The following is a 19,689-nucleotide window of genomic DNA, read 5'->3' on the forward strand; positions in this document are numbered from 1 at the left end:
CAAGAGAAGTGAAACTTCAAGTTGTCTCCATGGAGACAATTTTTTTGGACTTAAGGGACAGGAATAAGTTAGAGACAAACAAGACTAAGGTCTCCTCGATGTAGGATGGCCCACAAAAATTTCTGAACAGCTCTGGAAAGTTCTCAAAAAACCTGAGAGATGAGAGAGAGCAAGCAAAGAGATTCTGCCTTCCTTCTACAGTGAAGGCAGAATTCTACAGCACCACAGCAGGACAGCAGTCAGTGTCAGTGACATCTGAGGTTGTGGAAGTGACTTCACCTTTGAACAGAAGTCAGGAGTAACTTGGGTGGCATTTCAGGGACAGCAAAAAGGGTGAGGTATATTCAGTAGCATGTAAGATGAAATAGGAGAAGATGAACTCAGACAGTCCTTCCAGAAAACTTTGGAGACAAAGGAATACAGTAATAGATGGCTTGCTTTGTGGCTGAATGAACACATGTCCATGTAGATCCATTTCTTGATATCTAGGCTAACTCAAATTGTGACTTACCCATTCTTTTGAATAAAGTCCAGCTCTGCATAAAATAACTTTTACAGGTGTTCTACTCTAGATAAAACCTGTGAAAACTCTCTAGAAAGTCAAAGTTAGATCAGACTTTCTTATAAACTCAGAAGTGTTGGTGAGGGAGAGCAAGCCTTTAGTTAGACATACCCTGAATTCTGAGAAAATGTGGTGGTAGGAAAAGTTTTTCATTTAGTTTTTAAAGCTATGCACAGAATCTTCTTCATGCTCTGTTAACTGCCAGAGACCAGTTATTGTACTTCCCAAACACACTGAGCTCCTGAGCTAACCCAGATAACTATTAGCCTTTTGATAATGCCTGAAAGTAACGCCACACTGTGTTTGTAGGGATTTCTGGTCAGGATTCTAATTTTTATCACTGCTGTAGGTTTTTTAAGGCCCCAGATATGGCAGTAAAGATACACAGAGTTATAGGGGAAAAAAAATAAAGCCAGACCATCCACGATAATACAAAGCAAGGGCAGTCAGTGCCTTTGGTACTGCCAGGCACCTGTCAGCTCTAAATCATGGACTAGCACAGTAATTGCAGAATAGACAAACCTTCAGCTGTGGGACTGAACACATCAAGGTCTTAGGGGTACTTGTCAATCTTATTACTCATAGAGCAGACACAGAACATCTCATCTGACCAAGAAGCATCAGCTCCAGAGGCAGAATGAGGGAAGCAGGGAGCTGGTGGCTGGGTTGATCATTAGCCTTCTCACCAAGAGCTGCAGGGCACAGCCGATCGCCCGCTCGTGAATTGAGATATACTGGAGAACTGTCCCAGCACTTCTACATGCTCTCACCTCTTCTGCTTCCTTTTCCTGTCTTAGCCACTGCCAAACTGCTCAATCATGGTGCACATCCAGTACCCCAAAAGTCTGCCTTGGTTCTCTTTTGTTTTCAGTGTTTTTTTTTTAATTGGGCTACTCCGTGGCCAGAAATGTTCACAACAAAGGTGTGTGGACTACCATACATTAACTAGATTTTTCTGTGGTGCAATCAGTGAATCTGCCAAAAGAATGGCAATTCCAATGGCAAATTTGTGAGTAAATCAAGATAATTAATTAATTCAGGAGGGGTTTGGCCCAAGAAAGGTTTTCATGATGTTGCTACTGCTGTAAACAAACATATCCACAGCCAGTTATGAACAATTTGCTCTAGCACAGAATTGAAAATTGTTATTACCCCTTTGTTCCCCATGCAAATAACCTTAGCAGAGCTTTGCTATGGTCTATTCATACATATTTTTACTATTACAGTATTTTCAGGAGGGTTAAAGTGCCATCCACAGTGTCCAGGGAAAACTAACGGGCTTGTGCGCTTCCACTGGCATTGCAATTAGGATCACAAGAAAATCCAGATCTCAAGACCAAATTCCTTTGGATATTGTGAGCACGTTGAAAAGGAAGTACTACAAGTTTCTCTTAATGCACCATCCAGAAGCATTACTTCACCTGGCAATAATTCACAAGTTTCCTAGCAGCTAAATATTTCACAGATAGAGTTAAATAGACAGAAGAGGTTTCAAACACATTCAGATTCTGCCTGGGAAAGGAATTTTCCACTCTGTACTACTGAGAAAAATGAAGATGCTGTAGGCTATGGTATCATGTTCAGAGGAACAAGGTGGGTAGGATAGGGCATTAGGCACTATTATACTCCAGGGAAGAAAGAGCAGACAGGGGCACAATAGAAGCGCTTCATTATATTTTAAATGGGAATAGTTCCAAGGATAGGAAAGCCTGTGGTTCTTGTAAAGGATTAAGCAGGGTAATGTGCTTTTTAAGAAGACATAAAGAGGTATGTAATGTGATATCTTTAAGCCTAAATGATTTTTGTTGGAGTCCTCAATGAATGTTTAAGCAGGCATGACTTGGGCCTCTGTAAATCCTCTCTGAATAAATAACTTGCGCAAAAATAGAGATTCCTAGGACAGAATGAGATGCATATTTCATAACCTATGCAAAAAAAGAAAAATCAATTTGAGACACATGAAACACTTAGGTATAATAAAGAAAAAGGGAAGATAAAAGTGAATATTCTCCAGAATAATCCAGGCTTATAAAAAAAATATAGTTACCTCCCCCATGCATTTTGATTTGACAGTGCAGGAAGACAAACAACTGAGTGCTTCCCTACCTTATATTCAGACCTTCAACAGCTTTTTGCTGTCTTTTAAGAAAGGAAGAGACAATAAGTGGAAGAAAATATCTAAAGTGCCTGTGCTTTTCAGGCTGTCTCCTGTTTGAGGTATTTAAAGCTGCTCTCTCTTCAGGGTAAATCTATCCAGCTGCTCTCTAGCTGGACCTGTGGTATTTATAGCTGCTCACTATGGATGGAACAGGAGCACACACAGTGATATGTATGCACCTGATTTATGAGAGGAACAGGACCAATAAATATCAAAACCTGAAAACTTACAATGACATGATCTTCCCATCTTATTTCTCTTGTCTGCCCTGCCCTCCTGCCAGGAAAAGCAGGTCAAAGCAGCAGAATGGCTGATTTAAAGCGGGGCTGAGCAATCACTGTCATTTGGCTGCATTGTATTTGCACTCGCACAGGTGCCACTCCCCACAAAGGCTCTGGTACAGCAAGCAGGCAGCCCTGCTGAGCAAGGGGGGTGAGGTGCTGAGGGAATCAGTGGTTGGCCTCTCTCCTCTTCCCCCTGTTTATATATACATTAGCATTAGACTGCCACTTCCCTCACAATAAAATAGTGCCACCTCCACTGGAGTTGTCAGGATAAAAGCAAGACAAAACTAAAGAACTTTTGGGATTTTACAAAAATATTTTGGGAAGTGTCTTCTGTGAAGGCTCCTTGCAAACCTCATTTAAGCTCTGAGGTGGTGCAGCAAGGAGTGCTGCTAAAGATGGGAGTGTCCACTGTGTCCCTGCACAGCTGTTTGCCATGGTGGTCCCCCCTTTCCCAATCCCTTCGTGGTCATTACCCAGCTGAGTGGGAGTCCCTTTCCCTGTACCTGTCTGGAGCGCTCATTAAATCTCTGCTGTCTCACTTGGCACCCCAGGAAGGTTTGCTGAGGTGAATGCGCTCACAGAGCCTGGACAAGCTGCTGCTCAGTCACACTTTAGTGCTGATGAATTGGGGAAATAAAATGAGGCACAGAGGAAGATCTGTTGGTGTATCTTGACCAGGGTTATAATCAGGTTAATAGCTCTGATGTGGCCAGATAAATTCATTAAAGACCCTGAAGAGCATTATGAAGCATATAAATAGGCCAAGAGGACCCATTAATTCTTTATGAAATGTTTTCATTTTTTGAAATGTGTTACAGAGATTATAATCTCTGCCTTTTATCAGATACCTTTTAAATTATTAGTTTTCCTTGACTAAGATCAGCTTTTAACATCACTTTCTTTATGCAGCCTTCTTTCCAAGCAGGCCAACTACAACTTCCCAAAAGCTTCTTGTGAACAGCAGCTGGCAAATAATCTTTTTCTGTGCAATTTCTTCCCGTGAATTGAAGGAAGGAGAGAAATTGGGCACCTACAGGTAGATATATAAGTTCATTAGAATCAGACCTAAGACCTCTGTGTTTTTAAAACTGGAGGCTGGTTGGCTTGCTCTCGACACAAATTAGTTTTTGACATCATTGTTTGCCTATTCCTGGGAAGCAAAAGCATGGTAAATTAAGAATTTGGATCTTTCTGGTTTTGTAGGTTTTAGGGCAGCAACTCCCACGTCTCCAAGAATGAAAATTCAAGGACTGTAATCTGGAATTACCTGCCAGCAGGATATACCATTTGTTTGGTTCTTCAAGCTAAAAGTTGTTAGTGAGCACAGCTGTGTTTGATGTACTCTGGTCTTTTGAGCCTTCTGAAACTCATTTTATAACTTGGGAAGGGAAACCAGAAGGAGGGCAGGTTCTTGGTTTTGGGCTTTTTATATATATATACAAAAGGCAAATCCCAGCTTTATCAGCCACTTACAAACTGAGCTAAAATATGTTCTCTCAAAAAAAGCAATTTCCTCTAGCCAATAAATCTTCAGACCTTTTTTTCTTGCTCTTTCAGCTTATGACTTTATCTAAAAGGGTTTCAAAAGTGCAGTTCCCCAGGACCTCTGCCGCCTCTTTTTTAATGCTGTTTAGTCCTTTAGAGGAGAAAATATGATCTTGGTTATCCAGAGGCTGGGTTGGGGATTTTTAAAACTCTAAATAATCTTTGTTATTTTTCAGTTCTTCTATTATCAAAAGCTCACCAGTGATTGCATCATTCTTCTTAACATACTCTTTTCTCTTGTTACTGTCTAGAGTGAGAACATCAGAAATGTCAGGTTTTCCTGGCCAATGGATTTTGGTGGAGACAAAAAGCCAGAGTTCATCTGGATTTTCAGAAAAATCGAGATTATAACAATGTGAACACACAACTTATGGATATTTTCTGTAAGAAATCATCACATATTGAAGTTTAAAATAAAGTCAGCAAAATATTATATTTTTTGATTTGATTTAGAAGTCTGAATATAAAGATACAACACTAGAGGAAAAGCTTGTGTACAGTCACTCATCAACTCATACTGACTCTTAAACTGAATCCTTTCATGGACTGGTGTTTCTTTAAAAGCTGCAGCTGTCAGCCAGAATTTGGGAGGGAACTACTGCATTCACAAATGAGCCTACTAAAAGCTCTCAAAGTGTTTTTCCACTGCCAAACCTACTGCAGAATGTGTTTGTGAGACTCTTTTTAAAGTCAAATCATCCATTCCCGCCTTTGTCTTTCAAAAGCAACGTGACCCAGAGCTACAACAGAAGGCCAGGATTTTCAGTGTTGGGAGACTACAAAATAAAGCTAATCAATGTCTTGTATTCTGGGGCATAGAATTTGCAGGGATCCCCAACGAGGGGAGAGAAGGATGTCTCTGACTCCATCTTATCAGAAGGCTAATTAATTACTCTATTGTACTATATTATTCTATTATATTATATTACATCTACATTGAATCTGCCAAGCACTCAACTCTGCACTAAATTCTGTGACTGTCAGCTGACAGTCCCAGCACAAATAAAAACTTGGCCCTGATAGGCCAAGGAAACAAAACACCATCACTCTGGGTAAACAATCTCTATACTGCATTCTACTTCTGCACAAACACAGGCACAGCAAATGATAAGAAATGTTTTTCCTTTCTCTGAGGTTCAGGGAATGTGAAACCCAGAAATATTCTTGGGAAGAACTGTGCCTTGCTTTTCTCTGTGAAGAGAAAAGGGTTCTGAGTGCAGTGTTCCTATTCCTGTTTTGCACCCTTACAAATGCAGCCATCTCCTATAAAAACACCTGCAAATACTTTTTGGATCAAACAGTGTAGGTACTTAGACATTAAAATGCCATTCAATGCCACAAACCTGAGAAGTCCCAATCCTCGGTGCCGGCACAATGGGCTTTCAGGAATTGATTAAAGGCACGATTGCACCAGCAAAGCAAACGTGGCGCAACACAGAGCATCTGCCAAGGGAAGCACAAAGGAAGGGTGCCAGTACCTTCTGAATGCCTGCCGTGGACTCGAGGACGTTGTTCTCGGAGCCGTTGCTCCTGTTGATCATGCGCCACATCTGGGCGTACATGCTGTCCCTCTCGAAGGGGTTCATGCCCTTCACCCGCACGTGCTCGTACACGGCCGAGTCCAGCACGGTGCCGTACGGAATGTCCGTCTGCCGCGACAGATCCTGCAGAGACCTTCAGGGGTGGGGAAGGAAAAGAGACACGGGAGGCTTTAATCCACTTTGTCAAGAGGAAGGAGCTGCAGGCAAACAAAGGGCAACGCAGAGGAAGACAGGTGTCATGACACTGTCTTGTATTGGGCTTTTTCCCCCTTTATTTTATGATTTAAGACACAAAGAGCAATATGAAGAGAAAGGAAGGGGTGGAAAAAGTGAAAATGGATGAAAAAGGAAGAGAAGGGGCAAGAGGGTGCTGGGAAATGCCAAGCTCCTTTGAGCAGGGGCAAGGGAAAAGCAGGGAACATTGGAATCAGAATTGCCCGCCCACAGTGCAAACACACACCCTGCTGTGGGGAGCTGGTGGCAGCGCCAGAACTCAGGAAATCCATCCCAGAGCACCTGGGCTGAGCAGCTCTGTGTGCTCCTGAGTTACACTGTGCAGGGCAGTTTGGTCATAGGTCACATCTTGTATTAGTTCCAGCAATAAGAATATTTCTGTTGTACTTTCATTAACTACTTTTTCATCATATTTTCATGTTATTTAGTCTAATAGATTTGTTCTGCTTTACTTGTTACATAGTCTTACCCTTCTCTATAAACCAAAATAAATAAACCATTTTCAAACCATTTTTAAAGTTTCTAAAACATCCCAAATGGGGTTTAGTCAACCAAACTTGCTTTGAACTTCAAAACTGTATGTTAGAACCATTTAAAGTTTCCTTACCTCTTGGCTTTTATTTTCCTTTCCTGTTGAATTGCTCTCCAGTACCTTTGATTCTTTAATGGCACTCATTAAAATTTCAAAGTAACTACTGCAATACGTCTACTGCTTAAAACCCATTACAGCTTTCCCAGCACAAATTAACTGTGTATAAACTGCACAAATCTAGTGGATGACACATAAGGACAATCAAGGAGCTCAATGCTGCCTTAAAGAAGGCAACAGCAAATTGTAAAAGCTTATTACAGGCACAGAAAATGCAAACAGCAACGTAGGAAACTCATCCAATTCCAAGCTGTATTTCTAAAAAATGTAAATATGAAGGCCAGTGAAAATGGCCCTGTGGGGTAGGGATTGGAGGAAATTAAATTCTTAGGTGTAATGAGGATGGCACTGAAGAAAACAGTAATGACATCTCACAGGATATGCATGCCATGAACAAAACAGAAAGCAGGAAAAGAAGAAATCAATAGAGATCAATGGCAAGAGTTTAGATGTTAGCTGAGTAAGAAAGAAATAATTTGAAGTTTAGACATATGGGCTTAGAAAAACATTGACCAAGAGCTAAATTCTAATCAGATAACATATGGTAATTACAAGGAAGGGATAAATGTAATTGTGAGGAGTAAATAACTAATGGTATTAAAACCTCTCAAAATTATCTCACTTTCTCCAACAAGATTGCATTCCTTTTAAACAGGGAACCTGCGAAGAATCTGTACATATATGGAATCATCAAAGGCAAGATACTGCATGTAACATTTCCTGAAACCAAGTGTAGTGATATTCTACCAGAGGACCATGACATGCCCTGCTCTATGAGGAAAAATATGAGACTCTGGCAGACTAAGGCAACAGGTCAATAAGTACTGTGGTACTTATTGCAACTGAAGAGTAAAAAAAAAGAATTGTCAGGTCCAGATAAACACCTAAGAGTTGTGAAAGATTAAATATAAAATGGCTGAGCTGTAAGCAAAAACGTGAAACCTTCTTACAGCCAATGAGCAAAAGGAAAGCAGTAAATATTTTAAAAAGTGGCAGTCAGGGGAATTACCAAAGTAAGGTACTTCGGTCATGTGCTTAAGTTTAATAAACATACTGAAATAAGGATTAATACAATTTTGAAGGTCAGTCCTGAAGTCTAGACATAGACACCAGGGAAAGCAAGCAAATCATCTATTACACTTTGAAATTACTCAGAAACCCCTCAGAATTTCAAAAAGAACTTCCTCCCACCAAACAATATACAGACAGTGGAAGCAGACAGACAATCTCCACAGGAGGACTTTGGAAACATTTCCTAGCAACTCTGGGTAGCAAGAGAAATATTCAGTAAGAGCAGATGCTCTCGAGGGATTTCAAGGGTAACAGGAACAGCTTTTGCAGAGCTAAAAGGCTGAACAAGAAGAGTGTGACCCTGTGCATGGGGACAGCAGTCACAGCTACAGCTGAGGCACTCAGTGCCTGCATTGCCTCACTCTTCCCCACCAAGGTCCCCCAGGCCCTTGTGACTACAGGCAGGGTTCAAGAAGACATGTTCAACAAACAGTGACAGGGTTCAACTAACAATGAGCAGTAAGTTGTCAGGTAAATCCCAATCAGACAAGGCAGGGATTGATTGGGATCACTAGATCCATAGAAATCAGTGTGCTGAGAAAGCTAGCCTGTGTCCTTTTAAGGCCACCATCTTCAATTTTTGCAAGGTGAAGGAGGCTAGGGGAGATTCCTTGGTACAGAAGAAAGAAAATATCCAGACTTTATTAAGAAAGTGAAAAAAGATGATTCATGGAATTACTGCTGGTTGTCCAACCTCAAGGAGCAAGTCCTTAGCACATTTCTGAGCACATGAAGGAAAAGCAGACTAGAGGAGCACTCAGCATTGACTCACCAAAAGTAAATCATGCCTGACCAATTTGGTTGCTTTCTACACTAAAATTACTTCATTTGTGGACAAGACTAGAGACACTGACATAGTTTACCTTTAGCAAGGCAGCCTGCCTATCTGCCTGCCACAATATTCTTGTATCTAAAGGAGGTCATTATGTACAGCCCTGTGGGAAAGCAGGTTTGATAAATTCCCAATTGGATTGTCCTCCTCATGGCATCTCTCACCCGCAGGCTGCTACCAGGTACCCCAGAGGTCCAACCTGGGACAGGGCTGTACCAGTGACTTGGAGGAGGTAAGCAAGCACCCTCCTGTCAAGTTTGCAGATGGCATTGCATGGAGGGACCTGCTCAAGGACAGGCTGAAGTTCAGATGGGCCTAGAAAGGCTGGAGCAATGGGGTGTGAAATTCAGCAAGGACAAATACAAACTCTGTACCTGGGGATGAATAAAACCCTGCAACAGCCAAGCTGAGCACAGCTCTGCAGAAAGGCACCCTGGCAGGCAGCAGTGGGTCTTGCTGAGAGCTTCTCCTTATTTTACCATTAGGCAAAGTGTTGTGCAAAGTGCTGACAGTCTGTCTATCTGTCAAAAGCATCACTGATGAAAGGAACTAGATAAATACAGCACACTGTATTCATCCATTCTGCTCCTGCTGCTGCTGCTGCCAGTACATTCCTGTAATCAACTGGCAGCGCTCAGCAGTGCAATGAGCTGTCACAAGATGCATACTGCAATGTCCTGTAATTGTTATTTGTCATACCAGAAAAGTGTACCAAAAGTATTTATCTGGTCTCCAATTTCTAGTGACACTTAGTAAAATTGCAATCATTACAGGACTCTGTATAGCCATATAATTTCTAATATAACAAGCAACAAAGCATTTTTTTGGATATATTATTGCTAAGCAGGATATAATTGACAGGTGTAGCTGCTGGCACAAATCAGTTAAAAGCAGCACAAAAGAGCTTCTGTGTCTATCTTGTGGCTATAAAAGCAACTTTAATATTTTCAGAAGGGCAAACCAGCACAAGACAAGAGCTATTAGTCTTGGAGTGTACTACAGCCAGGTATGGGAAGCAAACAGGCTGGGAAGCAAGCGTGCTATCACACACAAAGGCACCACCAGCAGGGAAATAACAAGGAGAAGAATTATGTCAATGCCTTCAGGAAGGCATGTTGTAGCTGCCACGTGTGGCATTAACTGGAGTCTGCAGTGCCTCTCTGTTAGATGTGCTGCTGCCCTACTTGCATCTTTTCACAGTCACAGGTGAGGCTCCACGCTGAGAAAATGATGACAAGAGGACAAAAGCAAGACAAATATAAGTGTAAACTCTGTGGATGGGCTAAATGCAGTTGTTGGCAGTAAACCCAAAATTCTGGTTCACCTGACCATATGCTGAGGAGCAAGAAAGAAGTCTGGAAGCCTTGGAGGTGCACATGTGTATATACTGCTGCACAGGCAAGCTGCAAACACAGCAAAGATCTATCACACATCAGTGACTCCCTCCCCTCACACAAACATGGGAAAAATGGGATCATAATATACATGACCTCCTTCAGAAGCTGTTTGTTAAATAACCCACAGCTCTGCCAAGTGCTGCTGAGACACTCAACCTAGAAGGTACGGCAAAACAAAGTACAGAAAAACAAAGGGAAATGACAAACTTTGAGAGAGCTACTAAAATTATTAAACTACTGAGGTTCCTTTACAGAAGAAAGAACTCTTAAAACTGCTGGTTTACAGGTTACACATTGGTTGGTGTACCTCTGTTCCTGGATTAAACAACTCATTCTCTTTTCAGACAACTGCCTTTAGTGGACATGTAAATCCTCAGCCTCACTCTTGTCCCCCAATTTCACCGACACAGCTGCCACACCAGATCTCAAAATAAAGAAAAAGCATTTGTCAAGTTAATGAATTCCTGCAAGGGATCCTTTGATGCCCAAATCCTGATTCCATTAACCACACTGAAATGTAATTTTTTGATAGTTCCCAGATGAACTACCTGCAAAGCACTCATTAGCATGAGTAAGCAAATGATAATTTCACATTTTAAAACTTTTCTCTTTGAATTTCTAGTTTTGAAGCAATAAGGTATTGAATGATAAAAAGTGTTAAAATATATAAAAAAGCAGATGTAGCACAAAAAATTGTTAATAAATTAGATACCTTTAACTGAGTTTGTATACAGAAAAATTCTACCTCTAGGGAAGTGACCATGCAGTCAGAACATTCAGCTTTGTCTATCACTCATGCAGCATTGTGAGGAAAAATATTATGTGTCATCTTTATAATAAATTTTTTCTCATTGCAATTACTGGGATAATACCAATATTATCCCAGCATCACTATTATCCTAAATTAACTAGGCTAATAGGGCTATTCTGAGAAGGAATTTAATCAATTGAGGAAGAGGTATTAAGAGATAGATGTATTTTTCAGCATTTGCTGCTTTTGCTTAGTATTCTACACCTTAATCAGGCAGCAGTTGTCAGGTCATTTTCATTTTATGACTTAGTACAAATCAGCTACTTTGCAATTTAAGAAATTATCTCTGCCTACAGCTAGAAGAAAAATGTTTTAGCATTTGGATATGTTTCTTTCTCCAGAGCATACCCTTTTCTGTAAATTCAAATCCTAGACTCAGAATTGGTAACATGTTCACGTATGTCAGCCAAAAGTGTTAAAAAAAGTACACAGAAATATGTTGCAAAGCAAAAAGTCAGCTTCATAAAGAAGTAACTGAATTTCTTTTTAGGTGATAAAATACCAGTGAGGTCAGAGACTTGGGCATCAACACATCTTTGTAAACCTGGGTTATAGATCAATTCCAGCTAGCTGTGCTAGACTTGAGGGCTGCACAGAGCTGTCTGCACGATCTGGTCACTAAATTTTCAGCAAAAAACAACCAATGCCATGGCCTACACTGAAGTCTTTATTTATGACTGATTCAGACAAAGCTTTCCAGTGCTTTTGTGGGGTATTTTGTTCATTTGTCTGGTTGGTTGGTTTTTTTTTCCCCTTAGGACAGTAAGGAATAATTCAGAAGCAGATATAGGGTTAGGGAACAGGGCACATTAAGCCAAGGGGTTTGACTGTTGTCAGGGTGAGCTGTGGCAGAAACCTGAAATATTGCTTGCAGGCTGAACCATGTTAAAGAAAAGATTAATGGACATGCATTGGGCAATATCTAATTACTGCATTCTGTGCAACCCCCATGCAGAAATCCTGCAGTCAGCTCCACTGAGCTCTATAAAGCCTCAAGGAATTCCTAGCTTCAGGTGAATCATGGTTTAGCAAAATGTTGGGAAAAAATGGCTAAGAAAGGAAGACTATGCCTCCATTTTTGGAGGCAGAGGTCTCACCTAGCAAACAAGACATACTGGTTATAAAATGGAAAGCATAATGTGAACTGATTTTACAGAAGAAGACAAAAGATGCATGCACACTTCCCCCCACAACATGTACAATCTAAACTCTCACACTTCCACATTTTAGAAGTGGATTAAACTTGAAACCACCTAACACCAGGCTTTATATGGCAAATCCTTTGACTTCTCCTCTGTTCACCCACTCTCACAACCTTCCTGCTAAATGTCAGTGCTCATGAGGTGGTGACACTCCCTCCTAATCCAGAAACACAGTGCAGTAATTTGAATAAAATCAATCTCTGCCAATGGACTCTAATTTAAACCTAAAGGAACCATAAAACATAATAATGTCAACATAGGCTCAGTGATGAAATTAAGAATATGAGCACCTCCTAGAAATAGCTCAGGACCTCCAAATTCATTTGGCATTTACCAAGAAAAGCCACTTCTAATTACTATCAATTTATGTTGCATTTGAGAAAGTTATCTAAAGATTTAAAAGCACAGAAATTATGCTTTGCTGCCACAGTGTTATGGCATTTGAAATGCTGACTGTCTTGATTTAAATGTCATCTGCCGCTTGGGTCAAGTGTGAACAAAAGATGCATCTAGGAGCTACTTCAGAACTTGAGTCCCTCTGCTCTTGATATTGTATGTTGGCAGGAGGTGAAAAACTGAGCTCCCAAAGGTACTAAGAGTAGCCATTTCTCTGGAAAAGCAGATTTAACAACCATTCTTTTTCTTCCAGTTTCTCTGAATTAATTTAAAAACTGCAAAAAATTTACTTCAAACTGAGCATTGAGGCAGAGCACAAATGCCATCAAGTGAGGTTATACAGCAAAGATCTAATTTGAAACTCTACAGGGAAAGGGAACACTTATTTCTCTAAGGGTCCTCCTTAGTGGATGGGCTGATAAAATTTTGCATGCTTTGCTACTCCAAATAGAGCTCTGGATACCATGAGACACTGACTAGGCAGAATGGCCCAGCCTTCACCCCAGCTGCAAGAGCTCTGAACACAAACTAGCTTCATATCCAAAAGCTGAAATGCAGTAACAACAAATGTTTCATGGAAATGAAATGTGCTGTAGGCTCCTTGAATCCTCCTATCTTTTGTAAAAGATATCATGAGGACCATACCTACAACAACACACTGTAATATCTGATGCTAGCTGGAAATCTGAAATGAAAAACTATTAACTACTTTTTATATCTGTGCAAACCCACTGATTTCATTTTATTTCCTTTTTTCTGGCTTGTCTAAAGCTGACAAGCACTACCAGCAGAATCTGGATTATTTTTTTTTAATGCTTATACTCATTTCCATTCTGGCCTTGAAGGTTCCCCAAGGTACAATTTGAACTGTTAAAAAAAAAAAAAAAGAAAAAAAGGAAAAAAAGGAGCATCAGCTTTTTTTCTTTATTGCTTATTCATGTTTTCCACTTTGCAGTAATTCAGCATGATAAACAAACCTCCTCTCTCTTATGTGCTGGCTTAAGTTCCAATTTTGGCAGTTTTGTAAACTGGAGTTTTATACTCACCCATAGTTAGGATAACTTCATTCCCTAATGGATACTAAACACATCTAATTACTCTATTTTTGAGCTGCAAGTGCTGTTGAAAGATGTCTGTTCTTTTATTCCAGGAGCTTTCCAGCTGCAACATTTTCTACTGAATAAAACATTTTCAGTGGCTCTGCCCATAAATAACACAGCACAAAAACCAATGTAATCCCAACTGTACATAATAACCTCAAAATTCCACTGAGGCTTTTCTAGTGACATCATAATAAACTGCAAGAAAAATATGAAGATACATTAAATTATAGTTTGGGTATATTTTATTCTTTTTTGCACATCATAAGAAAACACAAAGATTTGTCACAGTAATTTGAACATTTTTCTTGACTACTTCAAAACTAGAAGGGACATGATTTTCAAAGCAGAATGCAGAAGCATATTTCATTCTTCTAGGGACAAACTGAATGAGTGACTATATCATTATAATTTATTTTGCATATATAAATTCCCATGTTGTTTCTTCTCAGTCCTTAGTGAAATTTAAATTGTTTGAAACTTAAATAAATAAATAAATAAACTTCCCTAAAAAATATCAAGATCAATGCTGACAAACATTGATATGGAATATCATTTTACTCCCATCCAAATTTTGAAGGGATTATAATTGAAGCTATGGAGTCAAATGGTTGGGTTGTGTCAAAATACCAAAATCTGTTATTCAGAACACACAAAAAAGAAAAGGTAACTTGATTGAACTTGTAATACAACTGTATCAGGGGAGTAATTTTCTCATTTCCTCATGACTGTAGTCCATTTTATATATCTCTGTCTTAGACTATGGAGCCCTCTAATAGATGAAAGTGGTGAGGCTGTTACCTCAGAAAGGAAGGATAACAACCATAGAAGATTTCCAATTTGGAGTGCAAGGACTTGCAAAGCCTGGGCAATTTGGTCCATGGAACACCAACTTCTCCCTCTACCCAAGGGTCAGGACATAACCATGCACTCAAAGTTAAGTACTGCTTCTGCCCTTGGGTCCAGCTTGGGTTTCAATTGCACATGAAACTTGTCTGCTATTGAAGATATTTGCCAGCCTGTGTGAAAGCCGGGATTGGTTTTAGCTCACAGAAAATCCTCACCCAGAGGAGAAGTACCTTTGTGTGAGCAGAGTGACTGCTGGCACGCAGCGATTCTTGATCCTGACCTGTGAACTCACCGGAGGCCAAGGCTCCCCCTGCTCAGCCTGTGACAGTGGCTCACTGCCGCAAGGGGAAGTTCAGAGAGATTGTGAAAGCAGCTGAACTAGAGGCAGAAGGACCTTAGGTGATGATACACACAAGCCAGGGACTTGGATCAGTGACTGGACTGGGAAAAAGGAATTTTCCCTAAGGTCAGCATTGAGATTGACTTGAAGGTCAAGTTCTTACCTTTCTGGAGGAAGAAACACAGTGAAATGTGCCTCTCTTCTTTAAAGTCACTCTGAGATTTTTTGCAAAGAAGGATATATAGGAAAGAGTAATTTTGTCACTCACATACTTCCACAGACTTGTAGGCTCAAGATTAATCTGCTATGAAAAAATGGCCAGCTGTCCCTCACAGTGCTTGACTATCTAATGTTTCCCTGTATTTTCTAGTCTGTGCTTTGACCCAGGAGTGAGCATTTGAAGGTGAAGGTTATCACTGGAGCAATGGGAGCGAGGATAACTCAGTATCCTAGGTGAAGGAGAGGATATTGGAGTACAAAAGGGCAGAGAGAGAGGATAGGAGACCTAGAAAGGCTCCTGTGGTATGGAAAGATGACATGATCTTCAGAAAAAGACTGGAAGGTGTGACAGAAAGAGTTCACCATAAAAGGGACAGGAGAAGACCAGGACATTGATTTTTGGGAGGCATGAAGCAAACGAAACAAATACACAGGAAAAAGAGAACAACATGATCTGCTTATGTAGTAAGAGGGCTCCTGGGAGCAGGAGCAAAGAAGAGCTCCTAAACCAGTGAGTTTATTACGGGCTGTTGCTGTTAACACATCTCTGCCTTGGCAAGAATAGGTGAAATCAGCTCTGAGCTCCCCATACATTGAAGAAGCATTGGGATCTTCGCGACCAGTGTTAGAATGTAAGCATTGTGGAATACATCTGAATGGAAAGCAGCAGCAATTTATACTTTCCTATTTCAAACACTGACACTGTGTGGTCATCTCAAACTCAATTGCCTCTTTCAAAATATGTATGTGTGCAAACATACATATGTATGTCTGCCACAGGGAAAAGCATGTGCTAGAGGCCAACAATTCCAGTCCTAAAAACAAAGTGTCTCCAGGGAGACCGACAGTCTCTCACAGAATATTGTTATTTTTCTAACTTTCCAACTACTTCTCAAGGAAGATAAACATTTATTCCTGTTCTCACATTTAAGTAGAACATTTATACCCCTCTACATGTATATTTATGTTCACCCTCCTTTCCCTTGAATAATTCTTTATCAACTTACTGGATGGAGTTCTCAATGCGTGTGATGGTGAGGAAAGCTGCTAGGTTGGCCGTGTAGGAGGAGATGACAATCAAAGCAAAAAGCCACCAGGCTCCCATCATCAGTCGGGTTGCCAGGGTTGTGTATGGAACCTCTCCTCCTGTGGGGAAGAAGGAAAAGCAAGAATTTTCATTTGGCAGAGGAATGCTCGTGCATCGCTCAGGATAACTAGACCCCAAGGTTAACAGCTTAAAGCAGTCCATTAAAGCCTGGTGCTTCAGTGAACTGAGCAGGATTTGGAGCTGCACTTTCTATGCAAGGAAAAGCACTGAAGGAAGCCCACATTGTCAGTTGTCATTCCTGTGTTTAATCTCTTTTGCTATTGTGCCTTTAATTGCAGTTCATCTGCCAATCCTGTCCAGTAATGGAAATAGACTTCTACATCTCAGAACAAAAGCAGCCAAAGGAAAATCTTACAATGTTCATTCCTTAGAGATCTTATCTACAAACCTTAATTAAGTTTTTCTTTCATTCTGGGGAACGTAAAGTCAAAAAATCCCATCAAACCACAATTACTTTTCACAGTTCTGTAGGCAGGCAGATGCTCATGATAACCATATGTATTTGTACAACTTGCTGCAAGTGAACTTGGACACACAGAGAAAAAAAATCACACGTATTTAAGAAGAAAGTAAACATTGTTTTGTATTCCTCTAGTTGCTTTCCTTTAAAATCCAACTGCCAGGTAAACAGAACATGAGCAGCAATTAAACCTCCCAGGATGAGCTGCAAGCCATCGATTGTGTGACAAGAGCTGAGAAATGCAAGCCATGAAAAGCAGCAGTTTTTATTCAAACAGCTGTCCCAAAACACACTAGTTTGGAGTATTTGCAAGAGCTCTTTCTGTTTAAAGAAATAGAGAAATCTCAGATTTTTAGATGGAGGAAAATGTTATTTTTTAAATCCCCCTTTTGTCCGCAGTATGTTTTGTCACAGCTACAAGTAACTAAGGGGGGATAGGTGAACACGGCAAATACCCACAATCAACTGCTCAAGATGTTCACCCTTTTCCTCTCCCTCTACGCTCAGCAGTTTGAGAAGTTGATATTGTTTCTGAGGTAGGTTTCTCCTAGGCAAAATCTTATGATGGTGCAATGCCTGGGATTTGCAAAAGCAATTGTTACCAATTCAACCATCTGTAAATAGTTTGTTTTGTACTTATGTAAAAACTCCTTAATGTTTCCACAGCAAGTAGGTTTAAGGGAATACAAATGGCAATTATTCCTATTCCAAGAACAAATAATTTTCACTTATGTACAGGAACTGGGTATTTAATCAGTGTTGTCTATTAAGGATGCTCTTACTGCTTTATTCAGAATTCTTCTTACCTATAAAAACCACAGGGGACTCTGCATTGCCATACCAATTTGAAAGTTTTTTCCTGCATTAGTGATGTGGAATTATGCTGTATATGAAATAATTGACTCCACTTATACTTTTGGTATATAAACACTCAAATCCTTTGCCTTTTGAGAATTCCAGAACTGACAGACAAAAGCTCTTAGACCTAAACATCTGGAAAAAAGTTTTCTTTTATTTCCAAGATGCCAAGTAATCGTCTGAAATAATAATCTATTGATCAGACCAGGAGATATCATTTCAGTCTAAGGATTATCAAAGATGAACATTAACTTCAACATCTGAAGATTTGGGTTTGTCTGTTGCATGAATTTTAAATTACTTTTAACAGAGAATTTCTACTTTACAACCGTTTTGCAATGTCATTTAAATACTTAATTAAAATGATTTTTTAATAAAATGAAAAGAGCAATTATATTAATTTATCAGAAAAGGCGGTTTGTCTTTTTAACTTTCAGGTGCCAATTCCTGCAGATAATCCTCACACTTAATTGGAATGGCTAGTGCGATTGAGAAGAAACCAATGATATTTTGGATGTCCTTGCATATTCATTTTTCATCTTAATGAGTAAAACTCTGAAATTCTCACATTTTTGAATTGAAATTAAATGTCAGAAGAGAGAGGACCATTGAAAGTCACACACCTGCCTTCTGGTTCAAGCGAGGATGCTGTGCATCAAGTGAACACAAAAGCCATTACAGATCTCTCAGTCACATCATTCCCTACTGTCCACACAGCTTTCCCATACTTTGATAAAGTTTTCCCCACTATTCACTTTTACCTCTTCCTTTTCCCTCCCATGTTAAAAATAGACTTTAAAACCCATGAATGCTGGCTAGCCCAAGTGCTTTTACTTCATCCTGATGTTTGTGAATCTTTGTTCCTAATTCACAGTTGTTCCTTGTATACCAGCAGTCAATAAATGAAGCTTGAGGACAAAGCTTGTATTGAAGTACATGTACAATAAACACATATCAAAATAATTCCTCACTCCTCTAACAATTTTTGTTCTGAGGCTTCTTAAACCACCGTTTCTAAAGCAGGGCTGACACCACAAGAGCCTAAGTGCATGATTTTTTTTTAAAGCAGTATATGCAGCATACTCCATCTTTCCCAGTAAAAGAAGAAAAGAAACAAAAACCAAAGGAGATCTTTTACTGCCATGGTACCATTTCTTTGGCATCTATTAGGAAACTTAATGTGACACAGTCTTGTTCCATTGTACTCCTTGCTAAAACACTTCCTGCACCATGACAGTTCACCTTAAGAAACCTCTTATTCTCCCCAATTTTGTTTCTGGGGATAAAACTTTCTGAAGTTTTCTTTGGGTCCCAATCCACATTTTCTCAGTGCAGAAAGTGCCAAGTCACTCAGGAGAGCAACAATCACTGCTTTTCCATTAACATTACCATGACAGACAGCCACAGACCTAAAAGATACTAAACTCTTCTTTAAATTAGCGTGCAGGAGGGACAGGCATGCAAACCTCCCTGAGCTCTGCTTTCCAAGACCTAGGATGAGTTTCAGATGCACTGACACCTTTATGGATCATGCCATGTTCCAGTTACAAGAGGTTACACACAGGACACGCAGCACAAAGCAGGAGGGAGCCAAAACCATGGAACAAATCTTTGCCTGTTGCTGTCTTTGATATCATACCTGCAAAGCTTAGTGACCCCTAATGGCAAAGGGGGCCACCTGTGCAATGCAGACCCATGCTGATGACCAGAGTTCTATCACATCTCATTCCTATAGCAAAATTCATCAGTGGAGGCCAGCACAGTGGTTGTGGTTACAGTTAAAGCACTGATGCTCTTGGGGCACAATGAGCAGCGCTGAAAAGTACTGAGCCCCACTCATGAAACCAATGGAAACCACAGAAGACAGCAGTCCAGGAGTTGCTTTGTCACATAAAAAGACATCTCAAAGGACTACAGAGGCTATATTATAATTTACTGTGGCCTTTCCAATACACCTGCAGAAGGGTATAAGGCAGCACAAAATTCCACTACCTCTACATCACCTACGTTGTGGCTACAGCCCCCAGAATAATTCATCTGACATATAATGGGTGCTAAAATCACTTAGAA

General features: G+C 40.1%; 1 protein-coding gene across 8 annotated transcripts in view; it reads right to left on the reverse strand.

The window, feature by feature from the left end:
• Positions 1-19,689, reverse strand: part of GRID2 (glutamate ionotropic receptor delta type subunit 2) — a 677,007-nt gene that overhangs the window by 86,547 nt on the left and 570,771 nt on the right. For all 8 annotated transcript variants that reach the window (XR_010439884.1, XM_064711069.1, XM_064711071.1 and 5 more), the window contains 2 exons: positions 16,201-16,339; positions 6,031-6,226 (listed from right to left, as the gene is read on the reverse strand). Coding sequence is in view for 7 of the 8 variants with exons in the window: in XM_064711069.1 (XP_064567139.1) it covers positions 6,031-6,226; positions 16,201-16,339 (335 nt within the window). In the remaining variant the exon portion in view is untranslated. The remainder of the gene's footprint in view (positions 1-6,030; positions 6,227-16,200; positions 16,340-19,689) is intronic.

This window comes from Zonotrichia leucophrys, chromosome 4, assembly GCF_028769735.1.
Source record: "Zonotrichia leucophrys gambelii isolate GWCS_2022_RI chromosome 4, RI_Zleu_2.0, whole genome shotgun sequence".
Lineage (NCBI taxonomy): Eukaryota > Metazoa > Chordata > Aves > Passeriformes > Passerellidae > Zonotrichia > Zonotrichia leucophrys.